Source organism: Nerophis ophidion, linkage group LG10 (genome assembly GCF_033978795.1).
Source record: "Nerophis ophidion isolate RoL-2023_Sa linkage group LG10, RoL_Noph_v1.0, whole genome shotgun sequence".
Classification (NCBI taxonomy): Eukaryota; Metazoa; Chordata; class Actinopteri; order Syngnathiformes; family Syngnathidae; genus Nerophis; species Nerophis ophidion.
The window spans coordinates 30,495,724-30,523,513 of record NC_084620.1 but is presented as its reverse complement, the minus strand read 5'-3'; the positions used below and the strand labels follow the sequence as shown (position 1 = coordinate 30,523,513).

Genomic DNA, 27,790 nt, shown 5'->3' with positions numbered 1-27,790 from the left:
AGCCTGGGATTGAACTCAGGACTACTCAGGATTTTCTTATTGTGGGGCAGACGCACCAACCCTTCGATCACCGTGCTGCCCCAGGATTATTCCAATTTGTTCAATTATGTAGAAGGCATGTGTCCCATCACTTTTGTTTGAGCAGGTGTAGACCACCGCAGTAACAACACATGAACATAAAGAAGAAAATCCCCGGTTCTGTCGTCACTGGAATTCCCCTCAACTTAATACAAGCTTTTTTTCTAGCAATTGAAGAAGTACTGTTGCCATCTGGTGGGGCAAAGCTGTGTAGCACATAACAACACAAGTAGGATTACTGTGCGAACGTATTATTATTTTGATGTTAGTTTTTGGGGTCAAACTTCTCCCCCAGCAGCGTGTTTACTTTCACTTTTAATCAGCCCGCCTCTTTTGTCTTCACTTCCTGGCATATGACTGAAGTCAACTAAATTGGTGCGGAAGTCTTTTTTTCCAACTTCACGCCGATCGTTGTGTTGTTGTCACGTCATTTGCAGAATTCTGGACTTTTACGACCAACTCCGGGTAAGAAAACAACATTTATTGATACCGTAGTCTACAATATGGTGTGTTCTGTGTTTGTCATAAACAGTTGCCTTAAACATACTGTGTTCAACTATAACAAGCTAGTAACAACATTGTCACTAACCAATTTCTATCGGAAGTTTTACTTCATTTGAAAAAATTGAAACTTTTTTAGCCCTCTAAGTTGAATAAGTGCAGCCAGTCTGTAAGAGGTCACTTTTGTCGTTTATGGTTGTGTACTTGACTTGGAGCCGTGATTAGTAATTATTAATAACAATAATTCAACACAAATATTTTAAAGCAGGGGTCTTCAATGTTCTCCAGGCCAATAGGACCTCGATCCAAACTGATGGAAAGACGGAACAAAGACCCCAAATAAATCTTGTATACAATATTGATTATATTTATATTTAAACTGGTCTTCGAGGTACTGATAGGTGCTACTAAAATAACAACAATGTTCGCTAATGGCACGAAATGGTAAATGGGTATAGCGCTTTTCTACCTTCAAGGTACCCATTCACACACACATTCACACACTGATGGCGGGTGATGTGTCTTGCTCAAGGACACAACAGATGTGACGAGGTTGGTAGAAGGTGGGGATTGAACTAGGAACCATTGGTTGCTGACACGGCCACTCTCCCAACCGCGCCACGCCGTCCGATACATTATCAAAGGATATTATTAGCACTGTATTTTCTCGCTGCTGGACACTATAGTGCTAATCGCTAGTGGACACCTTACGCACTAATCACTAGCTGACAACTAATGTGCTAACCGCTACCTAGTAACTAGAGTGCTAATCAATACCTGGTAACTAGTGTGCTAAATGCTAGCAGACAACTGGAGAGCTAATCACTAGATGGCCATTGTTGTGCTAATCCTTAGCTTCTAACAAGTGTGCTAATTGCTAGTGGTCAACGTAATCAGTAATCGTTAGCTGATAACTAATCTGCTAACCTGGTAACTAGAGTGCTAATCAATACCTGGTAACTAGTGTGGTAAATGTTAGCAGACAAATGGAGAACTAATCCCTAGATTCTAACTAATGTGCTAATCGCTACCTGGCAACTGTTGTGCTAATCCCTATCTTCTAACCAATGTGCTAATCGCTAGCTGACAACGAGAGCGCAACAATCACAAGCTAACTGGCACTCTATTCTCTGGCTGTTGAAAACTATAGTGGTAATCGCTAGCAGTCAATGTAAGAAACTAATCCTACATTGACAATGAATGTGATAACTGCGACCTAGTAACTAGAGTGCTAATTAATACCTGGTAACAAGTGGGCTAAATGCTGGCAGACAAATGGAGCGCTAATCCTATTTTATAACTAGTGTGCTAATCGCTAGCTGGCAACTATTGTGCTAACCCCTAGCTTCTAACTAGTGTTCTAATCACTAGCTGACAACTAGAGCGCAACTATCATAAGCTACCTGGCCCTCTATTCTCTTGCTGCTGGAAACTATAGTGCTAATCGCTAACGTTTAACATAATCACTTATTTATTGCTAGCTGATGACTAGTTTGCTAACCGCTACCTAGTAACTAGAGTGCTAATCAATACCTGGTAACCAGTATGCTAAATGCTAGAAGACAAGTGGAGAGATAATCCCTAGTTTCTAACTAATGTGCTAATCGTTAGCTGACAACTACAGCGCAACTAACTATCCGCTAGCTATCTTAAATGCTAACATGATTACGAATTATTAGGTTATAGTTATGTTTTTATTCTAAATCTGCAAGCTACAGTAAGTAGGGTGGCCATGCTACTGCAATTCTTAACTACACTGCAGTGTGTGGGTAATGTGTATTTAAAGACATTTACATTTGGGGGAAAAAATGTGACTGCTTCTGGGAGAAAGTGTATACCTGCTGTAAGACAAAGAGTTACAGTAACAAATATAGTTGGCAGTCAATAATATTTCAATACAAGTCTTTCAATCAAAATGTGGAATTAATGTGGTAGTGTGTAAAAATGCTCACAGTGGTGTTGGTTTTACCCTATTAGAAGATTAGAAGTAAGTTAGATAGCTTGATACTTAGGATTGAATTACAGCACGTACTGAGGCGGCAGCGATTAATCAATTTAATCGATTAAAGGCCTACTGAAACCCACCACTACCGACTACCCAGTCTGATAGTTTATATATCAATGATGAAATATTAACATTGCAACACATGCCAATACGGCCGGTGTAGTTTACTAAATTGCAATTTTAAATTTCCCGCGGAGTTTCTTGTTGAAAACGTCGCGGAATGATGACGCGTGCGCGTGACGTCACAGACTGTAGAGGACATATTAGCGAAGCACCATTTGCGGCTAAAAGTCATCTCTTTTCATCGCGCAATTAAACAGTATTCTGGACATCTGTGTTGCTAAATCTTTTGCAATTTGTTCAATCAATAATGGAGAAGCCCAATTAGAAAGATGGAGTTGAAAAGCTTTAGCCTTTAGCCACACAAACACACGGTGATTCCTTGTTTAAAATTCCTGGAGGTGAAGCTTTACTACGGATCAAAACGGTCAAACGAACATGGTTCCCGACCACTTGTCAACCGGCAGGTTTCGGTGAGAAAATTGTGGTAAAAAGTCGCCTCTTACCGGAGATCAGCTGAGCTTGCGCCGTCATGCAGCTGCCTTCGACCTCCCTCAGAGACTGGCCTCAAGACACCCGTGGACACACCCCTCCAACTATCAGGTACTATTTAATCTCACTAAAACACTAGCAACACAATAGAAAGATAAGGGATTTCCCAGAATTATCCTAGTAAATGTGTCTAAAAACATCTGAATCCGTCCCAATGCAATCTCCTTTTTTTTTTTCTAGTCCTTCGCTATCAATATCATCATCCACAAATGTTTCATCCTCACTCAAAGTAATGGGTAAATTATCGTTCTCTCGGTCAGAATAGCTCTTGCTGCTGCAGGCTCCCATTATAAACAATGTGAGGACGTGAGGAGCCCTCACCCTTGTGACGTCATCGTCTGCGACTTCCGGTAAAGGCAAGGCTTTTTTATCAACACCAAAAGTTGCAAACTTTATCGTCGATGTTCTCTACTAAATCCTTTCAGCAAAAATATGGCAATATCGCGAAATGATCAAGTATGACGCATAGAATGGACCTGCTATCCCCGTTTAAATAAGAAAATCTCATTTCAGTAGGCCTTTGATTTGATTTGAACAAAGTGAAAAATATGCGAACAATAAATTAGAATAGTGTACAAAATAGAGCGCACATGAGAGCAGCGGGATGTGGGGGCCGTGATCCGATAAGTCAATTAATCGAACAAATGAATTAACCGATTACTCGATCACTAAAATGATGTAGCTCTCTGTATTTAGCCTAAGTTTAGTAATCAGGAAAATTGCCCTACAATTTTATATGTATTACAAAACAGACAAGGATCAGGGACTGCTATAAATACCATTGATCTGGGTATAATAAAAGCAGAATAACAAAAGCATTTATCTAGGTAGGAGTGTTACATTACATTACCAAACGTCTTTGATAATCATAACATGACTGTAACAGTCCCCATTTTGTTTAAATTGATAAGCTCAGCTGATATCCAAAAAAAATATTTTTTTTTAGGTATAGCCATGTTCACAAGATGAGGCAGTACGTGCGTACGAACTATGAGCCTTCAGACGTCAATCTAGCGCACTGTCGCACTGTTTTTAATTTTCATTCGTCTACCCCAGTTTGGGAACTTAAGTAGAGCAAACAAACTACCGAGTTTCAGCTGGCAACAAGTTATTCAACCCTAACTTAAACATGTTAAACACATTCAGCGGTTCTGGAAAATATATTTTATGTTTCAGGAGGGTCAAATTATTGGCATGCATGAAGGATAAGAAAACATCTCAGGAGATGACTGAAACTACTAAAGAACTATCCGACACATGATTAAAAAATGGAAAGACAGTGGGGAATCATAACACAGTGGTCTGAATCTATCATCATCAGTACAAAATCTTGGAGAGAAATAGGACAGAAATAAATGTTGAGACATTGCAGAAGCTTGAAGAAATGATGCCACAGTGACTGTAGGCCATAATTTAAGCTAAAGGTGGTCCAACAAAATAGTATGTGAACTTTTTTGTGACCCGCACTATATATTCTGTACTAATCAACAACTACTTGACCGAGGCAACGTGTACCATGGCTCCATTACACTGTGTACCGTGTGTTAAAGTGACTGTGATATTTGCTAAACAGGCATGGAGCATCAAGCCAAGGTGGAGGATGTGTTTTTGTGCCCCAGGACACTGATGGGCGCCGTGGATTATCAGAGGGACACCTTGGAGAGGATATTCCGGGTGTCGTTAGTCATCGACACCCACGACCTGCCGCAATTCTCGCCCGGGTCTATGTTTTTGCAGCTACAGGGGGAGATCGGTGATGTTAACGCTGCAAAGGTCAGGTTTGATTTCTCTCATCTAAGGTGCAAACCGATAAGTAAGCATATTTCTTTGGGATACACAATTTATATGTAACTATAGTTTATGCACACCTTTCTTTGCGCCTGGCTTTGGGGCAGCTTATATAGTGGCTGGCGTTTTAGTTGGCTGATAAGGTTATTGTGACAGTTGCTCGCTGTCGTGCGGGTTCAATGGACCACCAGGGAAGGACATCTTGCTTGTGCAGGTTTGACTCTTATTTATTTTTTCAAATAAAGTAAGTCTTTTGCGCCGCCGTTGCTCCCACTGCTCGCTCCTCCGCCTCGCTCTTTAGTGGGCCGCGTCTTCGTCGTCGCCGTCTTGCTCTCTCTCGCTTCCGCTCTTCATCTGTTGCTGCAGGCTCTCCGAATCCTTCTCCCTCGTTCTCTCCTGCTTCTCTCCTTTTATACATCGTTAGGAAAAATATTAATTGTGTCCCGGTGTGCAAGCCGCGCACCTGATCTCGCTTGCGGCGGCGCTCCCGGCACGCCCCGCCTCGCCGCTCGCTCGTATTCTCCACCTCCTTGCCGCCATCTTGGGCGTACCCTGCTGCTCCGTCGGACCATCGGCTCCGCCTCTCTACAGTCCTCCATCGCCAGACTGAGCCTACACCCCCACCCCTCCTTTTTTTCCCGGGAGCGGGAAGTGAAGGGCCACGACCACCTGTGCCCCCAGTCTTCTCCTTGTCTTCTTTGTCTTTTTCTTTGTCTCTTCCTTTTTCTTTGTCTTCTTTGTCTTTTCCTTCTTCTTTGTCTTTTCCTTTTTCTTTGTCTTCTTTGGCTTTGTCTTCTTTGTCTTTTTCTTTGTCTTTTCCGTCTTTGTCTTTTTCTTCTTTGTATTTCTCCTTGTCTTTGTCTTTTTCCTAGTCTTTTTCTTCTTTGTCCTTTTCTCCGTCCTCTTTTTCCTTTTCTGCAACATTGCTGTGTTCAGCCAGATCCAGCGTTTCTTCTTCTTCACCACCATCTTCAGCTTCTTCCGCTATGTCCTCCTCAGCTTCTTCCTCTTCCTCCATCATGTCTTCTGGTTCTTCCTTCTTATGTACCTTTACTGCTGCTTTTTGTCTTCTGATTCTACTTTAGCTTCTTCCTGCTCCTTCTTGTCTTTTGGTTCTTCCTTCTTGTCTACCTTCTCTGCTGCCTTTTTGTCTTGTGGTTGTACTTTAGCTCCTTCTTGCTCCATCTTGTCTGCGGCATCATCTTCTACCTTCTTGTCTTCGGGTGGCCATTCACCGCTCCCTCCCCTTCTGGTCCGCCAATGCCTGCAGGAGCAGACGTTGCTGTCGGCTGCTTGCTGCGAGGCCGGCCAGCGCGCCAAAGAGATCCCACAAGGCATCGTCCTCCCCCGCCTCCGGTGGTCCAGCCAGGTTGGGTGCCAAATGTGACAGTTGCTCGCTGTCGTGCGGGTTCAATGGACCAACAAGGAAGGACATCTTGCTTGTGCAGGTTTGACTTTTGTTTATTTTAAAAAATAAAAGTAAGTCTTTTGCGCCGTCGTCACTCCCACTGCTCGCTCCTCCGTCTCGCTCTTTAGTTGGCCGCGTCTTCGTCGTTGTCGTCTTGCACTCTCTCGCTTCCGCTCTTCATCCGTTGCTGCAGGCTCTACAACTCCTCCCTCGTTCTCTCCTCCTTCTCCCCTTTTAAACATCATTAGGAGATACAATAATTGTGTCCCGGTGTGCGATCCACGCACCAGATCTCGCTTGCGACGTCGCTCCCAGCACGCCCCGCCTCGCCGCTCGCTCGGATTCTCCGCCTCCTTGCCGCTATCTTGGGCTAGGCTCAAGCGTGCCCTGCCTCTCCACAGTTATGTTGAAGCTCGATGTTTTTTTCACTACTTGTGGAATGTTTGCAGAATACTGTATTTGGTGCACGCGAAATGTCTACCTCTGAAACAGTGAAGAAGTCCAACATTATATCCATCCATCCATCCATTGTCTACCGCGTGTCCTTTTTTTTGGGGTCGCGGGGGGTGTTGGAGCCTATCTCAGCTGCATTCGGGCGAAAGGCGGTGTACACCACGGACAAGTCGACAACTCACCGCAGGGCCAAGATTATATATTAATATATTTTTTTATTAATATATTACAGGGGTCACCGACCTTTTTGAAACCAAGAGCTACTTCTTGGGTACTGATTGGCTACCAACCAGTTTGATACTCACTAAAATAAATTGCCAGAAATAGCCAATTTGCCTTTTATATATATATATATATATATATATATATATATATATATATATATATATATATATATATATATATATATATATATATATTAAAAGTAAATTGAGCAAATTGGCTATTGTGAATACCCATTTATATATAAATACCCATTTATATATAAATTTTATATAATAATATAAATTATTTGATGGCTGCGACACTGCGGTGCTCTTGCTAAAGATGGAACATTTGGCGGAAATGCCGGACAGTTCTGCAGACTTCATGGCTGGCTCGCATCGTGGTCACTCCGTGATCACGTACGACCGCCAGACACTTCTGGATATGGACATATCGGGCCGTTTTGGACTGATAGACGCGGGCGTGCTAAACATGCTAACTAGCATGGGGATACGTCGGCGGCTACATCCAGCGGCCTGTGAAGCAGGGGAGTCTAGTAGCAGCGGGGGCCGTCTACGGAGCAGACGCCAGCGGTGTGATCGGAAACGCGGATGTCGAGCGGGGCTAAAAACAAAGCAGAAGGGTAATCCCCACAGAACACCACTTCCCTCCACCCTGAAGACGGATTTAAATAAAGGATGCGAGACTACTGGTCTGGGTAAGGAGTCAGTTAAATTAGAACAAGTTTTTTCTGCTTCGAGTGTTTCAGAGTTGGACATGTGTTTTACTGAGGTGGCTAACTATGATGCGTGCAGTTTATCAAAGCAACAAACAAACAATCGGAAAATCCCCGTTACTGAGGAGGCTAACCATGATGCGTGCAGTTTATCAAAGCAACAATCAAACAATCGGAACATTCCCGTCGTATCAATTCCTAGATATGGTCGTAATTATACTGAATGCACTGGGCATAATAAACACAACATTATTAATATTGCTACTACGGATAATTTGATCAAAAATTCCCTAAAACAGCCCACTACCTATAATATAGGTTTTTTAAACATAAGATCATTGTCTCCCAAAACGTTGTTAGTTAATGATATCATCAGAGACAACAATCTTAACGTCATCGGTCTCAGTGAAACCTGGCTTAAACCAAACGACTTTTTTGCGCTAAATGAGGCATGTCCTCCTAACTTTACACATGCGCATATTGCCCGTCCGCTTAAAAGGAGTGGGGGGGTCGCACTAATATACAACGAAAACTTTAACCTTAGTCCTAACATAAATAATAAATATAAATCGTTTGAGGTGCTTACTATGAGGTCTGTCACACCGCTGCCTCTACACCTGGCTGTTATCTACCGCCCCCCAGGGCCCTGTTCGGACTTTATCAATGAATTCTCAGAGTTCGTTGCTGATCTAGTGACACACGCCGATAATATAATCATAATGGGGGACTTTAATATCCATATGAATACCCCATCGGACCCACCGTGCGTAGCGCTCCAGACTATAATTGATAGCTGTGGTCTCACACAAATAATAAATGAACCCACGCATCGCAACGGTAATACGATAGACCTAGTGCTTGTCAGGGGTATCACCGCTTCCAAAGTTACGATACTCCCGTATACTAAAGTATTGTCCGATCATTACCTTATAAAATTCGAGGTTCAGACGCATGTTCGTCAAACTAATAATAATAATAACTGCTATAGCAGCCGCAACATTAATACGGCCACAACGACAACTCTTGCTGACCTACTGCCCTCGGTAATGGCACCATTCCCAAAGTATGTGGGCTCTATTGATAACCTCACTAACAACTTTAACGACGCCCTGCGCGAAACCATTGATAACATAGCACCGCTAAAGTTAAAAAAGGCTCCAAAAAAGCGCACCCCGTGGTTTACAGAAGAAACTAGAGCTCAGAAATTATTATGCAGAAAGCTGGAACGCAAATGGCGCACGACTAAACTTGAGGTGCACCATCAAGCATTTAGTGATGGTTTAATAACTTATAAACGCATGCTTACCTTAGCTAAAGCTAATTATTACTCAAATCTCATCCACCGTAATAAAAACGATCCTAAATTTTTGTTTAGTACGGTAGCATCGCTAACCCAACAAGGGACTCCTTCCAGTAGCTCCACCCACTCAGCTGATGACTTTATGCAATTCTTTAGTAAGAAAATTGAAGTCATTAGAAAGGAGATTAAAGACAATGCGTCCCAGCTACAACGGGGTTCTATTAACACTGACACGATTGTATATACGGCGGATACTGCCCTCCAAAATAGTTTCCCTCGTTTTGAGGAAATAACATTAGAGGAATTGTTACAACGTGTAAATGGAATAAAACAAACAACATGTTTACTTGACCCTCTTCCTGGGAAACTGATCAAGGAGCTCTTTGTATTATTAGGTCCATCAGTGCTAAATATTATAAACTTATCACTTTCCTCGGGCACTGTTCCCCTAGCATTCAAAAAAGCGGTTATTCATCCTCTTCTTAAAAGACCTAACCTCGATCCTGACCTCATGGTAAACTACCGACCGGTGTCTCACCTTCCCTTTATTTCAAAAATCCTCGAAAAAATTGTTGCGGAGCAGTTAAATGAACACTTAGCGTCTAACAATCTATGTGAAACCTTTCAATCCGGTTTCAGGGCAAATCACTCGACGGGGACAGCCCTCGCAAAAATGACTAATGATCTATTGCTAACGATGGATTCTGATGCGTCATCTATGTTGCTGCTCCTCGATCTTAGCGCTGCTTTCGATACCGTCGATCATAATATTTTATTAGAACGTATCAAAACACGAATTGGTATGTCAGACTTAGCCCTGTCTTGGTTTAACTCTTATCTTACTGATAGGATGCAGTGTGTCTCCCATAACAATGTGACCTCGGACTACGTTAAGGTAACGTGTGGAGTTCCCCAGGGTTCGGTCCTTGGCCCTGCACTCTTCAGCATCTACATGCTGCCGCTAGGTGACATCATACGCAAATACGGGGTTAGCTTTCACTGTTATGCTGATGACACCCAACTCTACATGCCCCTAAAGCTGACCAACACGCCGGATTGTAGTCAGCTGGAGGCGTGTCTTAATGAAATTAAACAATGGATGTCCGCTAACTTTTTGCAACTCAACGCCAAAAAAACGGAAATGCTGATTATCGGTCCTGCTAGACACCGAACTCTATTTAATAATACAACTCTAACATTTGACAACCAAACAATTAAACAAGGCGACACGGTAAAGAATCTGGGTATTATCTTCGACCCAACTCTCTCCTTTGAGGCACACATTAAAAGCGTTACTAAAATGGCCTTCTTTCATCTCCGTAATATCGCTAAAATTCGCTCCATTCTGTCCACTAAAGACGCTGAGATCATTATCCATGCGTTTGTTACGTCTCGCCTCGACTACTGTAACGTATTATTTTCGGGTCTCCCCATGTCTAGCATTAAAAGATTACAGTTGGTACAAAATACGGCTGCTAGACTTTTGACAAGAACAAGAAAGTTTGATCACATTACGCCTGTACTGGCTCACCTGCACTGGCTTCCTGTGCACTTAAGATGTGACTTTAAGGTTTTACTACTTACGTATAAAATACTACACGGTCTAGCTCCATCCTATCTTGCCGATTGTATTGTACCATATGTCCCGGCAAGAAATCTGCGTTCAAAGGACTCCGGCTTGTTAGTGATTCCCAAAGCCCAAAAAAAGTCTGCGGGCTATAGAGCGTTTTCCGTTCGGGCTCCAGTACTCTGGAATGCCCTCCCGGTAACAGTTCGAGATGCCACCTCAGTAGAAGCATTTAAGTCTCACCTTAAAACTCATTTGTATACTGTAGCCTTTAAATAGACTCCCTTTTTAGACCAGCTGATCTGCTGTTTCTTTTCTTTTTCTTCTTTGTCCCACTCTCCCCTGTGGAGGGGGTCCGGTCCGATCCGGTGGCCATGTACTGCTTGCCTGTGTATCGGCTGGGGACATCTCTGCGCTGCTGATCCGCCTCGACATCTCTGCGCTGCTGATCCGCCTCCGCTTGGGATGGTTTCCTGCTGGCTCCGCTGTGAACGGGACTCTCGCTGCTGAGTTGGACCCGCTTTGGACTGGACTCTCACGACTGTGTTGGATCCATTGTAGATTGAACTTTCACAGTATCATGTTAGACCCGCTCGACATCCATTGCTTTCCTCCTCTCCAAGGTTCTCATAGTCATCATTGTCACCGATGTCCCACTGGGTGTGAGTTTTCCTTGCCCTTATGTGGGCCTACCGAGGATGTCGTGGTGGTTTGTGCAGCCCTTTGAGACACTAGTGATTTAGGGCTATATAAGTAAACATTGATTGATTGATTGATTGATATTTCTGTCTGTCATTCCGTCTTACATTTTGTTTTCCTTTTACGGAAGGTTTTTTGTAGGGAATAAATGATGAAAAAAACACTTAATTGAACGGTTTAAAGAGGAGAAAACAGGAAAAAAATGTAAATTAAATTTTGAAACATAGTTTATCTTCAATTTCGACTCTTTAACATTCAAAATTCAACAGAAAAAATGAAGAGGAAAAACTAAATTTTTTTAGATGTAAATATAAATGGAATACCTTTTCAACCCATATTCAGTTGAATGCAATACAAAGACAAAATATTTGATTTTCAAACTTATAAACTTAATTTTTTTTGCAAATAATTAATTTAGAATTTCATGGCTGCAACACGTGACAAAGTAGTTGGGAAAGGGCATGCTCACCACTGTGTTACATCACCTTTTCTTTTAACAACACTCAAACGTTTGTGAACTGAGGAAACTAATTATTGAAGCTTTGAAAGTGGAATTCTTTCCCATTTCTGTTTTATGTAGCGCTTCAGTCGTTCAACAGTCCGGGTTCTCCGCTGTTGTATTTTACGCTTCATAATCCGCCACACATTTTCGATGGGAGACAGGTCTGGACTGCAGGCGGGCCAGGAAAGTACCTGCACTGTTTTTTTACGAAGCCACGCTGTTGTAACACTTGTTTTGATGAAATAAGCAGGAGCGTCCATGATAACGTTGCTTTGATGACAACATATGTTGCTCCAAAACCTGTATGGACCTTTCAGCATTAATGGTGCCTTCACAGATGTGTATGTTACCCATGCCTTGGGCACTAATACACCCCCATACCATCACAGATGCTGGCTTTTGAACTTTGCGCCTATAACAATCCGAATGGTTATTTTCCTCTTTGTTCTGGAGGACAACACGTCCTATGTTTCCAAATATAATTTGAAATGTGGACTCATCAGACCACAGAACACCTTTCAACTTTGCATCATCCATCTGTCCATCTTAGGTGAACTTGGGCCCAGCCATGCCGGCGGCGTTTCAGGATATTGTTGATCAATGGGTTTGGCTTTGCATAGTAGAGTTTTAACTTACACTTACAGATGTAGCGACCAACTGTAGTTACTGATAGTGGTTTTATGAAGTGTTCCTGAGCCCATGTGATGACATCCTTTACACACTGATGTCAGTTTTTGATGCAGTACCGCCTGAGGGATCAAAAGTCCGTAATATCATTGCTTACATGCAGTGATTTCTCCAGATTCTCTGAAATTTTTGATGACTTTACGGACCGAAGATGGTAAAATCTCTAAATTCCTTGCAATAGCTCGTTGAGAAATGTTGTTCTAAAACTGTTCGACAATTTGCTTACAAAGTTGTGACCCTCGCCCCATCCTTGTTTGTGTATTACTTAGCATTTCATGGAAGTTGCTTTTATTCCCAATCATGGCACCCACCTGTTCCCAATTAGCCTGCACACCTGTGGAATGTTTCATATAAGTGTTTGATGAGCATTCCTCAACTTTATCGGTATTTGTCACCTTTCTCAACTTCTTTGTCACGTGTTGCCGGCATCAAATTCTAAAGTTAATGAGGCTTTCATTGTGCAGGTGTTGCCGTGGGGGTGGCGTCATGGCAACCGTTGCGTCCGCAAACTCCTCACTTCCTGTGCAGTCCGCTGGGAGAGTGCTGCTGTTAGCTTTGTCTTCTTCTTCACTGGTGTCTGACTTCCTCATCAGAGCATCTTCTTCATGGCTGAACCTCATCATCTTCACTTCCACTTTTCAGTTTGCTGGCCAGTTTTCCTCAAGTGAGTGCTCATCTTCAGTAGTGACACACCTTTGATCTCCCTTTTTCGTTCTCCTAGGTTCTTCCTCCTCCTGCTTGAGAGACATGATGACAGCTTCGAAATTGTTTTTGTCTTTTTCCACTTGTCGGCCTGTTTCCGTCTCTTGCTCATGTTCATTTCCTGGAATCTTGGCCTCCAACTTCAATCACTTCCTGCCATTTGCTGATATTCTCCAGACTTTTATTTTTGTCATTCTCAATTTCTTGAGTTTCTTTACCTTCTTTTTCATCTTTAACTTCTTCTTCCTCATTTTCTTTATCATCATCATCATCATCTTCCAGCATTTCTTCGAGTATTTTTCCTTCTTTCTCAATTTCTTGAGTTTCTTTGACTTTTTCCTTGTCTTCATCATTTTTTGAATTCCTTTAAGTATTTCTTGAGTTTCTTTAATTTTTCCAGCTACCCGCTCCACTCTTTGTGGTGTTGGTACTGGGGCCCGGCGCGGTGCAGGCACTGGCACCAGGACCCGACGTGGCGCAGGCACTGGCACCAGGACCCGACGTGGCGCAAGCACTGGGACCCGAAGGGGTGCAGACACCGGGCCCCGACGTGGCGCAGGCACTGGCACCTCTTGTGGAGCGTGTACTTTGGCTTCTTCCTTCTCCTCTTCTGCAGGGTCATCTTCTACCTTCTTGTCTTCAGGTTCTTCCTTTTTTTCTACCTTCTCTGCTGCATTTTTGTCGTCAGCAGAGGGCGCCTCCTCTGCACTGGCGTCTTCACGATCTAACAGGGCGCACTCGTCCTCCCTCCTTTTGGCCGACATCTCGCCCTGGTGGTCTGCAGATGCCACTGCCGCCTGCCCAGCTCCACCTTCCAGGTGGAAGGTCTCCGCCCCGGCTTCACCGGTATCTTCCTCGGCTTCATCTTTGGGGGGGGGCACTCGCCGCCTCTCCCCACCTGGTCCACCAGCTATTGCATACTGACGCGTTTCCTCCGCCAGTTTGCTTAATTTTGAGACTAGTGCCCAGATGAAGTCGTCCTCTTCCGCCTCCGATGGTCCTCCTCCGTTGGGCGCTACTGTGACAGGTTTCCAGCGGCCATCGTGCGGGTTGCATGGACCATCTATACAAGACGCATCGTAGCAGGTTTAACACTCGTTTATTATTTAAATAAACCCTGTTGCGTCACAGTAGGTCGCGCCAATTTCTAGCGCGACCTCCTTTGCTGCTTGGCTCAGCTCGTCTTTCGGTGGCCGGTGACTGCGTCTTCCTCGTGGGCTCATCTCTGATCTGGTCTCTCTTGTCGTCGGTTGCTGTTTCTCCTCCGTTTTCTGCCCTGATCGCTCCTCCTTCTCCCTTTTTGTACTGCAGTAGAAGATGCAGGGATTGAGAGCAGGTGTGTGATTTACGCACCTGACTTGGGTTGTTCAGCGTCGCTCCAAGCGCGCCCCGCCTCTCCGCCATTGTGAGTATGTATATACATACATATATATATACATATACACATACACATACACATACACATACACATACACATACACATACACATACACATATATATATATATATATATATATATTAGCGCCTTGCATAGCAGCTCCCTCCATCAGTGTGTGAATGGGTAAATGTGGAAGTAGTGTCAAAGCGCATTGAGTACCTTGAAGGTAGTCGGCTTTCGGCCCCCTACAAATTTTCAAATTTATTTTGTCAAATGCGACCCACAAGTCAAAAAGTTTTGACACTTCTGCCTGCCCTAAGGAGACCAGCAAGTTCAGTCAAGTCAAATGCAATACATATACACAACAAACATCCTCTGTATTTCAGCCTACATTTCTAAGTAAATGTTCTACTTAATTACATAATAGTAGATAAAAGTCACAACAGTGTCTTGTTGAATAAATATGTATGTCAGACAAATATGTCGAAAATTTATAGAAAACTAAATCAGTATATAAATGTACATTCTTCTACATTAAAAATACATGACAGATGAAAACAGTCAATTCGGAAAATGCATTATACTTGAGAATTTTTGAATTGATACAATTTTGTAAATGTATGATTGACAAGTAGCAACCCAAATTACAATACATTATTTATAGCTATATTAAACTTTAGTATAATGTCTATGTGATGGACCCGAATGGTGGAATATTAAAATCCAATAAAAATTGTTGGTTAAAACCAATATAAATATTACGAACCCAATGTAGTGAGAGCAGCTGTCCCAAAATAAGGAAAGATTATACTGGTTCACAATTTATTAAAATACAATTAAAAACCAGTCACGTTGTCGACACTAAAATACCAAATGGTAGCAAATGTAATGGGCGAGGTTACAGTCACGACAGGCATGTGGGTCCGTATCTTGGCTCCGCCCACTGCCACGGCATCCTCCTGCACACAAACTTAAAAAGGGAGGCAGGCCACCGGGATAAAATCAACTAAAACCACAGTGACGCTTTCAGGGCTGACATCACACTTACATGCAAGGCGGGGTTTCCCCTGCCTTTGCTGTAGTTCTGTATCAACGTATTGGGTACGCCCACTCTCCTCGCCAGTCTCTGGTCACTCGCGGGACCTACGTGGCAGTACCCGTCCCGCTCCGCCTCCTGGTCGCTTCCGGGGGTCGCCGCAGGTCCCTGGGTCCAAATCGCCCCCCTGTCCACAGAACCACACAGCCAGCGTACGACGCACGAGCCCGCAAGCCCACAGCCAAAGGCAGTTGGGTGTCCCCACAGATCCACAACACACGGGACTTACTTGGGAGGCAGAGTTTCCTCTGCCCCTGCGTGTTGTTTGGTTCTTGGGGTTCGCTGCGGGGGGTTCCTTCACAGCCTGCGTGCGTTCTCCCGGTCGCTCTTGGCAAATGCCTGTCGATTCTTCCCCGTCCCGGCCAAAACCTGCCGAATCCTGCCGTCCCCTCTCCTTCTCTAGCCTGTCGATTCCCTCTGTCGACCCTCTCAACCTCTCTCTCTCCTCCTGCCGCTCCTTTTAAATGTGCGCAGTCCTAATGCTCCACAGGTGTGTCCAATTTCCCGTGCCGTTGGATTGGGCAATGTGGTCGTTGGGGGCAACCAGCTACAAGGGGCAATGTCTTAAAATGCCAGCAAAGTCCACAATGAGTAAAAACATGCAATTAAAAAACAATCAAATTCCAAAGTATAAAAACATGCAATTAAAAATACAATCAAATTCTAAAATGTAAAAACATGCAATTAAAAATACAATCAAATTCTAAAATGTAAAAACATGCAATTTGAAATCCACAGCAATAAAACACTGTAAAACTTGCAAGGCAATGAAACATAAAAAAATAGAATACCCTACTTGTGTCCCATCACATCTACATACAAGAAAAATCTTGCTTCTGATAAGTTTAGTATGTTGTGTCCAAGTAAAATTTTCATTAACAATAACTACTAAAAATTTGGTTTGAGGCACCTTGCTAACTTTGATGCCGTCATTGAATTATTTCACACCTTCATTATAGCTTTAGTTTTTTTACTAAAGCGTACAAAGTTGTTTTTAATCTATATGACAATCTGTACATTTTAAACCAGGGGTGTCATTTTAACTCAGGGGCCGCATTGAGAAAAATCTATTCCGACGCAGGCTGGACTGGTAAAATCATGGCATAATAATTTAAAAATAAAGACAACTTCAAAATATATATATATTTTTTTCTTACTTGGGCCAAAAATGGCACAAGCACATTTTGAAAATGTAAAAATTACAAACAATCCTTTTGGCAAAATACTTCCAAGTGAGTTTAAAATTCTGAAGAAAAAATTGGTGCAGTTTCAAAACACTGTGAAGAACACAATGAACTTAGACTTTGTCACGTGTATTTACAAAGCCATTAAACTTAAAGGCCTACTGAAACCCACTACTACCGACCACACAGTCTGATAGTTTATATATCAATGATGAAATATTAACATTGCAACACATGCCAATACGTCCAGTTTAGTTTACTAAATTGCAATTTCAAATTTCCCGCGGAGTTTCTAGTTAACAACGTCACGGAATGATGACGCGTGGGCGTGACGTCAGACTGTCAGGAAATATTAGCACAGCACCATTTGCGGCTGAAAGTCGTCCCTTTTCATCGCGCAATTAAACAGTATTCTGGACATCTTTGTTGCTAAATCTTTTACAATTTGTTCAATTAATAATGGAGAAGTCAAAGTAGAAAGATGGAGTTGGGAAGCTTTAGCCTTTAGCCACACAAACACGCGGTGATTCCTGGTTTAAAATTCCCGGAGGTGAAGCTTTACTATGGATCAAAACGGTCAAGCGAACCTGGTTCCCAACCACTTGTCAACCGGCAGGTTTCGGTGAGAAGATTGTGTTAAAAAGTCGCCTCTTACCGGAGATCTGTGGAGTTTGCGCCGTCCTTGTATCTGCCGTGACTTCCCTCAGACACTGGCCTCAAGACACCCGTGGACACACCCCTCCGACTATCAGGTACTATTTAATCTCACTAAAACACTAGCAACACAATAGAAAGATAAGGGATTTCCCAGAATTATCCTAGTAAATGTGTCTAAAAACATCTAAATCCGTCCCAATGCAATCGCCTTTTTTTTTTTTAACTGTATGTATTTTTTTTATTTTTTTCTAGTCCTTGGCTATCAATATCATCATCCACAAATCTTTCATCCTCGCTCAAATTAATGGGGAAATTGTCGTTTTCTCGGTCCGAATAGCTCTTGCTGCTGGAGGCTCCCATTATAACTAATGTGAGGACGTGAGGAGCCCTCACCCTTGTGATGTCATCGTCTGTGACTTCCGGTAAAGGCAAGGCTTTTTTATCAGCACCAAAAGTTGCGAACTTTATCGTCTATGTTCTTTACTAAATCCTTTCAGCAAAAATATGGCAATATCGCGAAATGATCAAGTATGACACATAGAATGGACCTGCTATCCCTGTTTAAATAAGAAAATCTCATTTCAGTAGGCCTTTAAAGCACTTCCTGCTTAGCATTCTTATGTGGGCAAGTTACCATTAAAAATGTTTGTAAAAGCAACCGGGTGTTTCCTCAAACTGCCGCATTGGTGACACCTGCAACTGCCACAACAAATTAATTTAACATCATTCAAATGTTACAATTATAATGTAATCAAAACAATTGTCAAAATTACACCATAATAGCCAAATTAAAGGTAACACAACTACAAACTTAACCAATGTGAATGTGGTAGAATTAAGCATAAATCAATGGAGTTCAGGGTGCACTTGGTGCCTCAAAAAATTGCGAGCGCTGCACGGAAGTCTAACTACAAAGATGATGGTCATATTGATTTAAGTCTTTGCATTATACGCTTTCGTTTTTTTATCTGTTGACTGGATAATTTTCATTCAAAGAAGGTATCGTGTATCACTACTGCATCAGTCTGCCGCTAGCCACAACAGTAACAGCTCATTGCTTGCACCTGTGCTGATTGTAGTAGCGGCAGCCAATTCAAAGGGCGCTTAAAGGTCAGCTGACACTTCATTTATAAACAGTGTTGTGTGTGACGCGGGTTAAACTGGAATTGGTATTGCGACATCCATTGGACAATTATTATATTTAGCAGACTCATTTTGCGGGCTGTTACAACCCGCGGGCCATACCTTTAACACCCCTGTTTTAAACCATTATTATTTCTCATATTCGTCCCGATTATTATATATTTGATATTTATTGCACACCCTTAATATTTCTGTCCTTTTAGTTATTTTTGAGAGGACTTATCAACCAGGAGGAGCAGCAAGAGTTGTCCTATCCTGTAGTGCTGAACTGCATCTTCTGCGGGGCCAGTGGCCTCTTTTTAGACTGCATCATTAAGAGCACCTCAGCACACATTGTGGTGAGTATTTTTTGCCTGGGACATGATAATGCGTAATCTAAAAAGGTCATTTTGTTGTAATTTGTCAAACCAGGTGGGCTCCCCAGGCTCCCTGCTCATATCCGGTCTTGCTGTTCCTGTGGTCCAAGCGTACTCAGTCATTACAGACTTGATTGAGAGATATAATGGCATGCAGGTCGGACGCTTGGAGACTGAAGACAAGACTTCAGATGAGTTGTGTGTTTCCCGTCATGTCTTTAAGGCTCTGGTGGAAAAATATGAGGACCGACATATCCTAGATCTCCTGGTGCTGCCTGGGTCTGTAAAGGAAGCCCTACTGGACTTAGTGAACGAGACAGGACTTGGGGCAAATAAGATGCTAGATGTTCAAGCTGAATGTTCAGCATTGCATGAGGTCGGCCTTCCTGGGGTGACTTCTTGTGCTCTAAGTGCTTCTAAGAAAAACCAAGTTGAAAGTCCAGAAAAGGTGGAAGAACTCTTGCAGGGGGAACAGATGAAAACATCAGGGAGTGGGGACAAGGAGAGTGTGCAGATGCCACCAGAGGCAAACAAGGATTTCATGCTTATGTTGAAGTTCTTCACAGCCATGGGTTTCAAGGAAGAAATAGTGAAACGAGTCCTGAGCCAAGTAGGGCCCACAGAGGCCGTTGAAATACTGGACCTGGTTCAGCAAGAGCATGATTGTGCTGACTTTGATAGTCAGAGCCAAAATAACTCGCCTTGTGAGACGGAAGATGAGACAGCAGGAGGTGAAGGACGCAGAAATGTGTCAAAAGAAGTCTGTGATCATCAGAAAGATGGGGACTTTGTGTCAGAGGTAGTCAAGAAAGCCGCTGTGAATTGTGGCAACAAGGAGCATGAGGTGACCCAGGTTTACAACGAGTTACCCAACGGATCCACCGACCAGATCCTCCTGAAGCTGCAGAAGGAGGGTGGCAGCAAGAAGAAAACATCCAGGAAGGTAGAAACAGGTCTAGACATCTCAGTAAAGGATGATAATGAGAAAGCTGCAATGACAAAGCGTGATGGGCCCGTGCAAAATGAGGACGAAAATGTTTCACAAAAAGAAAAACTAACCGGATATCCTGATTGGTTCTGTTCTGAGAAAGTCACACCACACCTCGATTCTGTCAAAAGACCGCCTATGCCAATGTATGCCACGTCTTCTGATCTCCCTCTCCAAAATGTCAAAGGACAAAAGTCCCCAAAATGCTTAAAGAAATCATCCCCCGCTGAGCGATGTTTTGAAAGATTAAAGGAACGCCGCGGTTTGGCCTCTGCTTCCACAGTGGTGGTGACAGGGGAGCAGCGTTTCCTTGAGGGTCTGCAGACACCCTTTGGCCTCCAGCTATTTGACAAGCCAGGGAATCCCAAGCTAAGGACTATTGTCATAGATGGGAGTAACGTGGCCATGAGGTAGGAGAACGAACAGCTACGGTAGAGAGAGTAAAATAAAGGTTCCATTTTTCCATCATTTTTGATCTTGATTTGATTTTGCAGTCACGGGCTGGGACAATTCTTCTCATGTCGAGGTATTGCTCTGGCTGTTCAGCACTTTTGGGACCGTGGTCATCGTCACATTAGCGCCTTGGTGCCCCAGTGGAGGCAAAAGAATGACTCTCGCATTACAGGTTTCCACATTTGCGCTTCATTGCAATGTTTCTATAGCAGGAAGAGAAGTTCAGATTGACTCTTTGCTTTTAAAACAAATATCATAAATGTGACAAATCTTGGCTGGCCAGTGTTGCCTTGTGGTGCGACTAAAAACCTGGCACCAATTGTGTTTTCCCTGCCCACAGAGCAGCACTATCTGAGTGAGATGCATAAACTTGGCCTTCTGTCTTACACTCCTTCCAGGGTGTTCAGGGGGAAGAGGATTTGCTCGTATGACGACAGGTTGGAGAGTAAACAGGAAGTTCCCGTATAACTGATTCACTGCTTTCAATAAATTTGCTCTCTGCTTTTGTTGCAGACAAATGCTGCAACTTGCACAAAAGACTGATGGAGTGATCGTGACTAATGACAATCTTAGGGACCTCTTGGATGAGTCGGTTGTGTGGAGGGACATCATCAAAAAGAGGTGCGTTGAACCAATGCACCCTCTTTCTATGTGTGTGTTTTTCTATCTTCGGCACTCTCTCAACCAGTTCTTCTTAAATAGTGGGGAAGGGGACGGACCCCGGGAAAAATACCTTATCAGTAATTTTTATTGTCGTGCTTTAAACCCCGCTTTGAAAAGCTGCGCCCTCCAAAATGTGCTTATTGTAGCCGTTAATACTTACTTTTTTTTTTTTTTTTTAAATATCACAAGTTGTTTTAATAATTTTGGTGTTGATTGTTAAAGTTTGTAATATGTATTGGGTTATTGAGTTAATGTTGATGATTCATTTGAATGTATCATTATTTATTAAGTTTTTTTTTCATTCTTTTTTCAGTATAAAATGGTTCAAGTTGATCCAAAAATATGTATAAATTAAATAAGGATTTTTTTTTTTAAACAACTGGCAAATTGATGCACTTCAAATGTTTTATGTTATAGACTAAAAATAGATGTTGATAAAAGTATTTTTTTGTTACAAGTTTATTTATAGTTTGTATTTTTTTATTTTTAGTTTTTTACAATGATATTAAAGATACAATGTTATGCAGAGATTTACATTTGACAATTTTATAGACAAAGGATACTTTTAATAGTCGCGGCGGAGAATGGGGAAGGAAATGAAATGTGTTCTGCTTCCAAGGAGGACGTAGCAAAAAATAATTGAGAAGCACTGGCCTAATCCCACACACTCGTTCTGTGTACATGCATGTGTGAAGAGTAATCACGTTACAGTTGGATTTGCTCTTGGTATCAAGGCATGACCCTAACCCAAATTGCCACCCCAAAGCTGTGAACCTATGGAAATTGTACTGTATTCACTACAGTAGGAATACTGTGCTGCTGCAAGACCCAAATAGGGTTCTACACACTTCACCTGTATCCCCCTCAGACTGCTCCAGTACACGTTTGTTGGCGATCACTTTATGGTTCCAGATGACCCACTTGGAAAAGGAGGGCCTCATTTGGATGACTTCCTCTCTGCAGAGCACAGGTGGGAAATATTGCACATATTCTCTGGAGAACCAGTGTCCTCTGGTTCTTCTGGTTCTTCCTTATACAAACCCTGTTTACATATGAGTTGGGAAATTGTGTTAGATGTAAATATAAACGGAATGCAATGATTGGCAAATCATTTTCAACCCATATTCAGTTGAATATGCTACAAAGACAACATATTTGGTGTTCAAACTGATAAAAACATTTTTTTTTTTGCAAATAATCATTAACTTTAGAATTTTGGGAAATGTGGCAATAAATACTGATAAACTTGAGAAATACTTATCAAACACTTATTTGGAACATCCCACAGGTGTGCAGGCTAATTGGGAACAGTTGGGTGCCATGATCGGGTATAAAAGCAGCTTCCATGAAATGCTAAGTAATTCACAAACAAGGATGGGGCGAGGGTCACCAATTTGTAAGCAAATTGTGGAACAGTTTTAGAACAACATTTCTCAACGAGCAATTGCAAGGAATTTAAGGATTTCAACATCCACAGTCCGTGAAAGCATCAACAGGTTCAGAGAATCTAGAGAAATCACTGCACGTAAGCAATGATATTACGGAACTTTGATCCCTCAGGCGGTACTTCATCAAAAACCGACATCAGTGTGTAAAGGATATCACCACATGGGCTCAGGAACACTTCATAAAACCACTGTCAGTAGCTACAGTTGGTTGCTACATCTGTAAGTGCAAGTTAAACTCGGCTATGCAAAGCAAAAGCAATTTCTCAACAACACCAATAAACGCCGCTGGCTTCGCTGGGCCCGAGCTCACCTAAGATGGACTGATGCAAAGTGGAAAGGTGTTCTGTGGTCTGACGAGTCCACATTTCAAATTATATTTGGAAACTGTGGACGTGGTGTCCTCCGCAACAAAGAGGAAAATAACCTTCCAGATCGTTGTAGGCTCAAAGTTCAAAAGCCAGCATCTGTGATGGTATGTGGGTGTATTAGTGCCTACGACATGGGTAACTTACACATCTGTGAAGACACCATTAATGCTGAATGGTCCATACAGGTTTTGAAGCAACATATGTTGTCATCCAAGCAACGTTATCATGGGCCCCTGCTTATTTCAGCAAGACAATGCCAAGCCACATGTTACAACAGCGTGGTTTCGTAGTAAAAGAGTGCGTGTACTTTCCTGGCCCACCTGAAGTCCAGACCTGTCTCCCATTGAAAATGTGTGGCGCATTATGAAGCGTAAAATACGACAGTGGAGACCCCGGACTGTTGAACGACTAAAGCTCTACATAAAACAAGAATGAGAAAGAATTCCACTTTCAAAGCTTCAACAATTAGTTTCCTCAGTTCCCAAACGTTTATTGAGTGTTGTTAAAAGAAAAAGTGATGTAACATAGGGGTAAACATGCCCTTTCCAAGCTATTTTGGCACATGTTGCAGCCATGAAATTCTAAGTTAATTTTTATTTGCAAAAAAAAAAAAACTTTATGAGTTTGAACATCAAATATGTTGTCTTTGTACTGCATTCAACTGAATATGGGTTGAAAAGGATTTGCAAATCATTGTATTCCGTTTATATTTACATCTGACACAATTTCCCAACTCATATGGAAACAGGGTTTGTATAATTGAAGTACAGTAGATTCCTGCTATTTGTGGGTGTTACGTTCCAAGACAGCCGCACGATGGCCTGGTGCATGGTTCGCATGTAGGCCACACAGTCAGGAGGTGTGAAAGTGAGTGTGAAAGTTCTTTGGTCTAAATGTACCCTTTCCAGGCTTGGGTGTACCCAGCCTCTCAACTAAAGTCAGCTGGAATAGGATGAAAATGGATGGATGGATGTTCCAAGTCCCCCCTTTGAATGGTAAAAATGTGACTAAAGGAGGCCTCCATATGATCTCTATACTCTACATCAGAGGTGACCAAAGTGCAGCCCGTGGGGCATTTGTAGCCCTCAGCTAGTTTTTTTACGGCCCGCAGCACATTTTAAAAGTACAACAAAACAAAAAAAGGAAAACATAAAAAGTGGGATAAAAGAACAAACAAGTGAAATGTAACAAGGAAATGTTATAATGTTGATTCTAGTAACACAACGCTGCCATGCAGGATGTTTTTTTTTTCTTTAAAGCTGTTATTTCTCCAAAAATAATAATGAATCAAAATCAATTTTTACCTATTCAAGGATCCAATTACTTCACATTAAATATTGCACTTTGAGTTTTGGGGAACAAATTACATATTTGTGTGTTTGCCATATAAAAAACAAAGTTTTATTTGAAAAGAAGCGTATAAAACATCTATCCATCCATTTTCTACCGTTTGTCCCTTTCGGGGTTGCGGGGGGTGCTGGAGCCTATCTCAGCTGCATTCGGGCGGCAGACGGGGTACACCCTGGACAAGTCGCCACCTCATCGCAGGGGCATAAAACAAACAAAAAAAAAACATAAAACATTATAAAAATTTATAATTGACTAAAGTTGATCTAGAGACTGTTTACAATTAAAGTTAAAGTACCAATGATTGTCACACACACACTAGGTGTGGCGAAATTATTCTCTGCCCTTGATCCATCACCTTTGATCACTCCCTGGGAGGTGAGGGGAGCAGTGAGCAGCAGCGGTGGCCGCGCCCGGGAATCATTTTTGTAATTTAATCCCGAATTCCAACCCTTTATGCTGAGTGTTGCTGAGATAGGCTCCAGCAACCCCCGCGACCCTGAAAGGGATAAGCTGTAGGGAATGGATGGATGCTGAGTGCCAAGCAGGGAGGTAATGGATCCCATTTTTATAGTCTTTGGTATGACTCGGCCGGGGTTTGAACTCACAACCTACCGATCTCAGCGCGGAAACTCTAACCAATAGGCTAATAAGACAGGTTATTACTTAAAAGCACGGAAAATATATCCATGAAAATGCAGGGGCATGAATACCAAACTGGAATTCTACAAGGTTCGATTTTAGGACCCAAACTTTTTACTTTATACGTAAATGATATGTGTGAGGTTTCAAAAATTTTACAGTGCGTATTTTTCGCAGACGATACAAATCTATACTGTTCAGGAGATGACTTGAAAATCTTAGCCGATAATATTGAAGATGAAATGGTTAAACTAAAATTGTGGTTTGATATAAATAGATTATCTTTAAATTTGGCAAAGACTAAATATATGGTATTCAGTAATAAAAGAAAGATAGAAGTTAGTTTATCCATCAACAATGTGAAAATTGAGAAGGTGTCTGAAATCAGATTTCTTGGGGTCATCTTAGATGAAAAGTTGACATGGAAAGCTCATATAATGCATGTGAAAAATAAGGTATTTAAAAGCTTATTTATTTTGAACAAGGTTAAATATAGTTTTCCATATAACACAATGAGAATGTTATATTGCTCAATTGTTCTAACTTATTTCAATTATTGTGCAGAAATATGGGGAAATACATATGATAGCAACATAATGCCTTTATTTCTTTCACAGAAAAGAGCAATTCGAATCATTTTTAAAGTAGGATATAGAGACCACACAAATCCACTCTTCATTAGGTCAGGAATACTAAAACTAAAAGATATTGTAGAAGTGAATACTCTATTAATGATGTTCAAAGCGAGAAATGAAGTTCTTCCGAAGGACATAAAAATTTGTGCTCAAATCTGAAGATGAGAACCACAGAAGGCCGTATGACTTTAAACATCCAAGAGTGCGAACACATTTGAAACAAATGTGCTTGTCTGTTGTTGCTGTGAAAGCATGGAATTCTCTAAACAAAGACTTAAAAATCTGTAAGAATATCTTTGTATTTAAAAAGAGTTATATAAAGAGAAAACTGGAATTATTACAAACTGAATTTTGATTTAGATTGGACGTGTCATTGTGAAAATGCTTAAAGGAAAATGGAAAAGTATGTTGGATTTCGGGTGTAGGTGGAGGGAAGTTATAAAGTCATCTAAAATAATTTGTGTTAAAAAGGGGGCCGATAAATATAAGAATATTATTCTTCCATCTGCTCCTTTCTGATCATGGAAATGTATAAGAAACAAAAAAAAAAAAAACAATGAAAGTGTCAATTGTACGTGGCTTGTAAATATGCATTTTCATGAAAGGAATAAAAATAAATGACGATGATGAACTGCAAAATAGGCTGTCATCTATTGTATACAGAAATCCAACCACTTTTTCCACCAATATTTCCTTCTTTAGGACACCCGATGCTGGAAACAACTCATTTGCTGTTGTCGCCACCAATGCCCCCCACTTGAATCCTCCATGCTCACAAACCACAGTCTTTGACATCCGAGACCGAACAGCGGGCAGAATAATGGGTGCAGCTGGTGGAGAGAGCCAGGGCGGGGTGGCATGGGAAGTGGAGCCACACCACAGAACACCAGAGTACACGGCGAGCTTGAGGGAGCAACTCTCTCAAGTCTTTACGGATCAGAGCGACATTGTAACGCTGGTGCTGAATCTTTGCCCAGCAGAGACTGACATTAATGTGCTTTCAGAGTTTCTTTTAGAACTTTAGGAAGACTATCAATGTTTATTTTTTGTGCCTGATTTTATCAGACTTATTTTGAACAAAGCCACATTCCCTATGCAGACCTGCTGTTCACCATGATGTGCACCAAAGCTTGCAACGGGTGTTCATTTATGTCACTCACAAAGAATAACTTCTTTCAAAAGGACAATCCTGTTGTTCCCCTTTGTTCCTGTAAAAAAAAAGAGAGGCGTTTTTTTTTTCATTTCCAGCTATGTAATTAAGCTAATATCAACAATATTTGTCTGACTTATTTTCTAAGACGGACACTTTGTGGAATATCATGGAAAAGGTTCAAAGAAGACGATCAGCAGTGTTAATCACACCATGTTGTACTTTACAGAAAAGCATCAACTTGCTCCATCTGACCGGTTGGGTGACTTTTGTATGGCACTGCAGTTATTTAAAGGACATCCTCTGACAGAATTGTTGATTCTTTTAAATACTAAACTATGCTTCAAGGTCTACTTTTAAATTTGTACAGTTTATTGATTATTAAATATATATGTTTATACAGTATATTGTATAAATTGTCCCTAGTGTGTGAATGTGAGTGTGAATGTTGTCTGTCTATCTGTGTTGGCCCTGTGATGAGGTGGTGACTTGCCCAGGGTTTACCCCGCCTTCCGCCCGATTGTAGCTGAGATAGGCTCCAGCGCCCCCCGCAACCCTGAAGAAATAAGCGGTAGAAATGGATGGGTGGATGTACAAACCCCGTTTCCCTATGAGTTGGGAAATTGTGTTAGATGTAAATATAAACGGAATACAATCATTTGCAAATCATTTTCAACCCATATTCAGTTGAATATGCTACAAAGACAACATATTTGATGTTTAAACTGATAAACTTTTTTTTTTTTGCAAATAATTATTACTTTAGAATTTGATGCCAGCAACACGTGACAAAGAAGTTGGGAAAGGTGGCAATAAATACTGATAAAGTTGAGGAATGCTCATCAGACACTTATATGGAACATCCCACAGGTGTGCAGGCTAATTAGAAACAGGTGGGTGCCATGGTTGGGTATAAAAGCAGCTTCCATAAAATGCTAAGTAATTCACAAACAAGGATGGGGTGAGGGTCACCACTTTGTAAGCAAATTGTCGAACAGTTTTAGAACAACATTTCTCAACGAGCTATTACAAGGAATTTA

The 27,790-nt window shown here is 41.8% G+C and overlaps 1 protein-coding gene and 1 long non-coding RNA gene across 8 annotated transcripts; one reads left to right on the top strand and one right to left on the bottom strand.

Annotated features, from left to right (window-relative positions):
- The first annotated feature begins 283 nt into the window (after nucleotides 1-283).
- Nucleotides 284-27,155, top strand: khnyn (KH and NYN domain containing). Of its 7 annotated transcripts, none has more exons than XM_061913453.1 (10): nucleotides 284-543; nucleotides 3,112-3,247; nucleotides 4,816-4,969; nucleotides 18,904-19,038; nucleotides 19,112-20,454; nucleotides 20,539-20,669; nucleotides 20,838-20,934; nucleotides 21,011-21,118; nucleotides 21,964-22,130; nucleotides 26,303-26,508. In XM_061913453.1, exons 2-10 carry the CDS (start codon nucleotides 3,177-3,179, stop codon nucleotides 26,359-26,361), a joined length of 2,265 nt encoding a protein of 754 aa, XP_061769437.1. In that variant the 5' UTR covers nucleotides 284-543; nucleotides 3,112-3,176; the 3' UTR covers nucleotides 26,362-26,508. The 7 variants fall into 7 exon arrangements, with proteins under 7 accessions (XP_061769437.1, XP_061769431.1, XP_061769436.1 ...); XM_061913447.1 differs by having other exon boundaries at nucleotides 287-543; nucleotides 22,029-22,130; nucleotides 26,303-27,155; XM_061913452.1 differs by lacking the exon at nucleotides 3,112-3,247 and having other exon boundaries at nucleotides 288-543; nucleotides 22,029-22,130; nucleotides 26,303-27,155.
- On the bottom strand, nucleotides 15,426-16,168 carry LOC133560670 (uncharacterized). Its single transcript, XR_009808502.1, has 2 exons — nucleotides 15,669-16,168; nucleotides 15,426-15,579 (listed from the first exon to the last, which is right to left on the bottom strand). It is a non-coding gene; the product is annotated as an uncharacterized LOC133560670 (long non-coding RNA).
- Nucleotides 27,156-27,790: the final 635 nt, after the last annotated feature.

Coding starts and splice junctions, on each gene's coding strand:
- khnyn (XM_061913447.1), top strand. CDS start 3,177: ATGCAGCTGCCTTCGACCTCCCTCAGAGACTGGCCTCAAGACACCCGT. Junction 3,248..4,815: donor CACACCCCTCCAACTATCAG/GTACTATTTAAT, acceptor TTTGTGCCCCAG/GACACTGATGGGCGCCGTGG. Junction 19,039..19,111: donor GCACCTCAGCACACATTGTG/GTGAGTATTTTT, acceptor TTGTCAAACCAG/GTGGGCTCCCCAGGCTCCCT.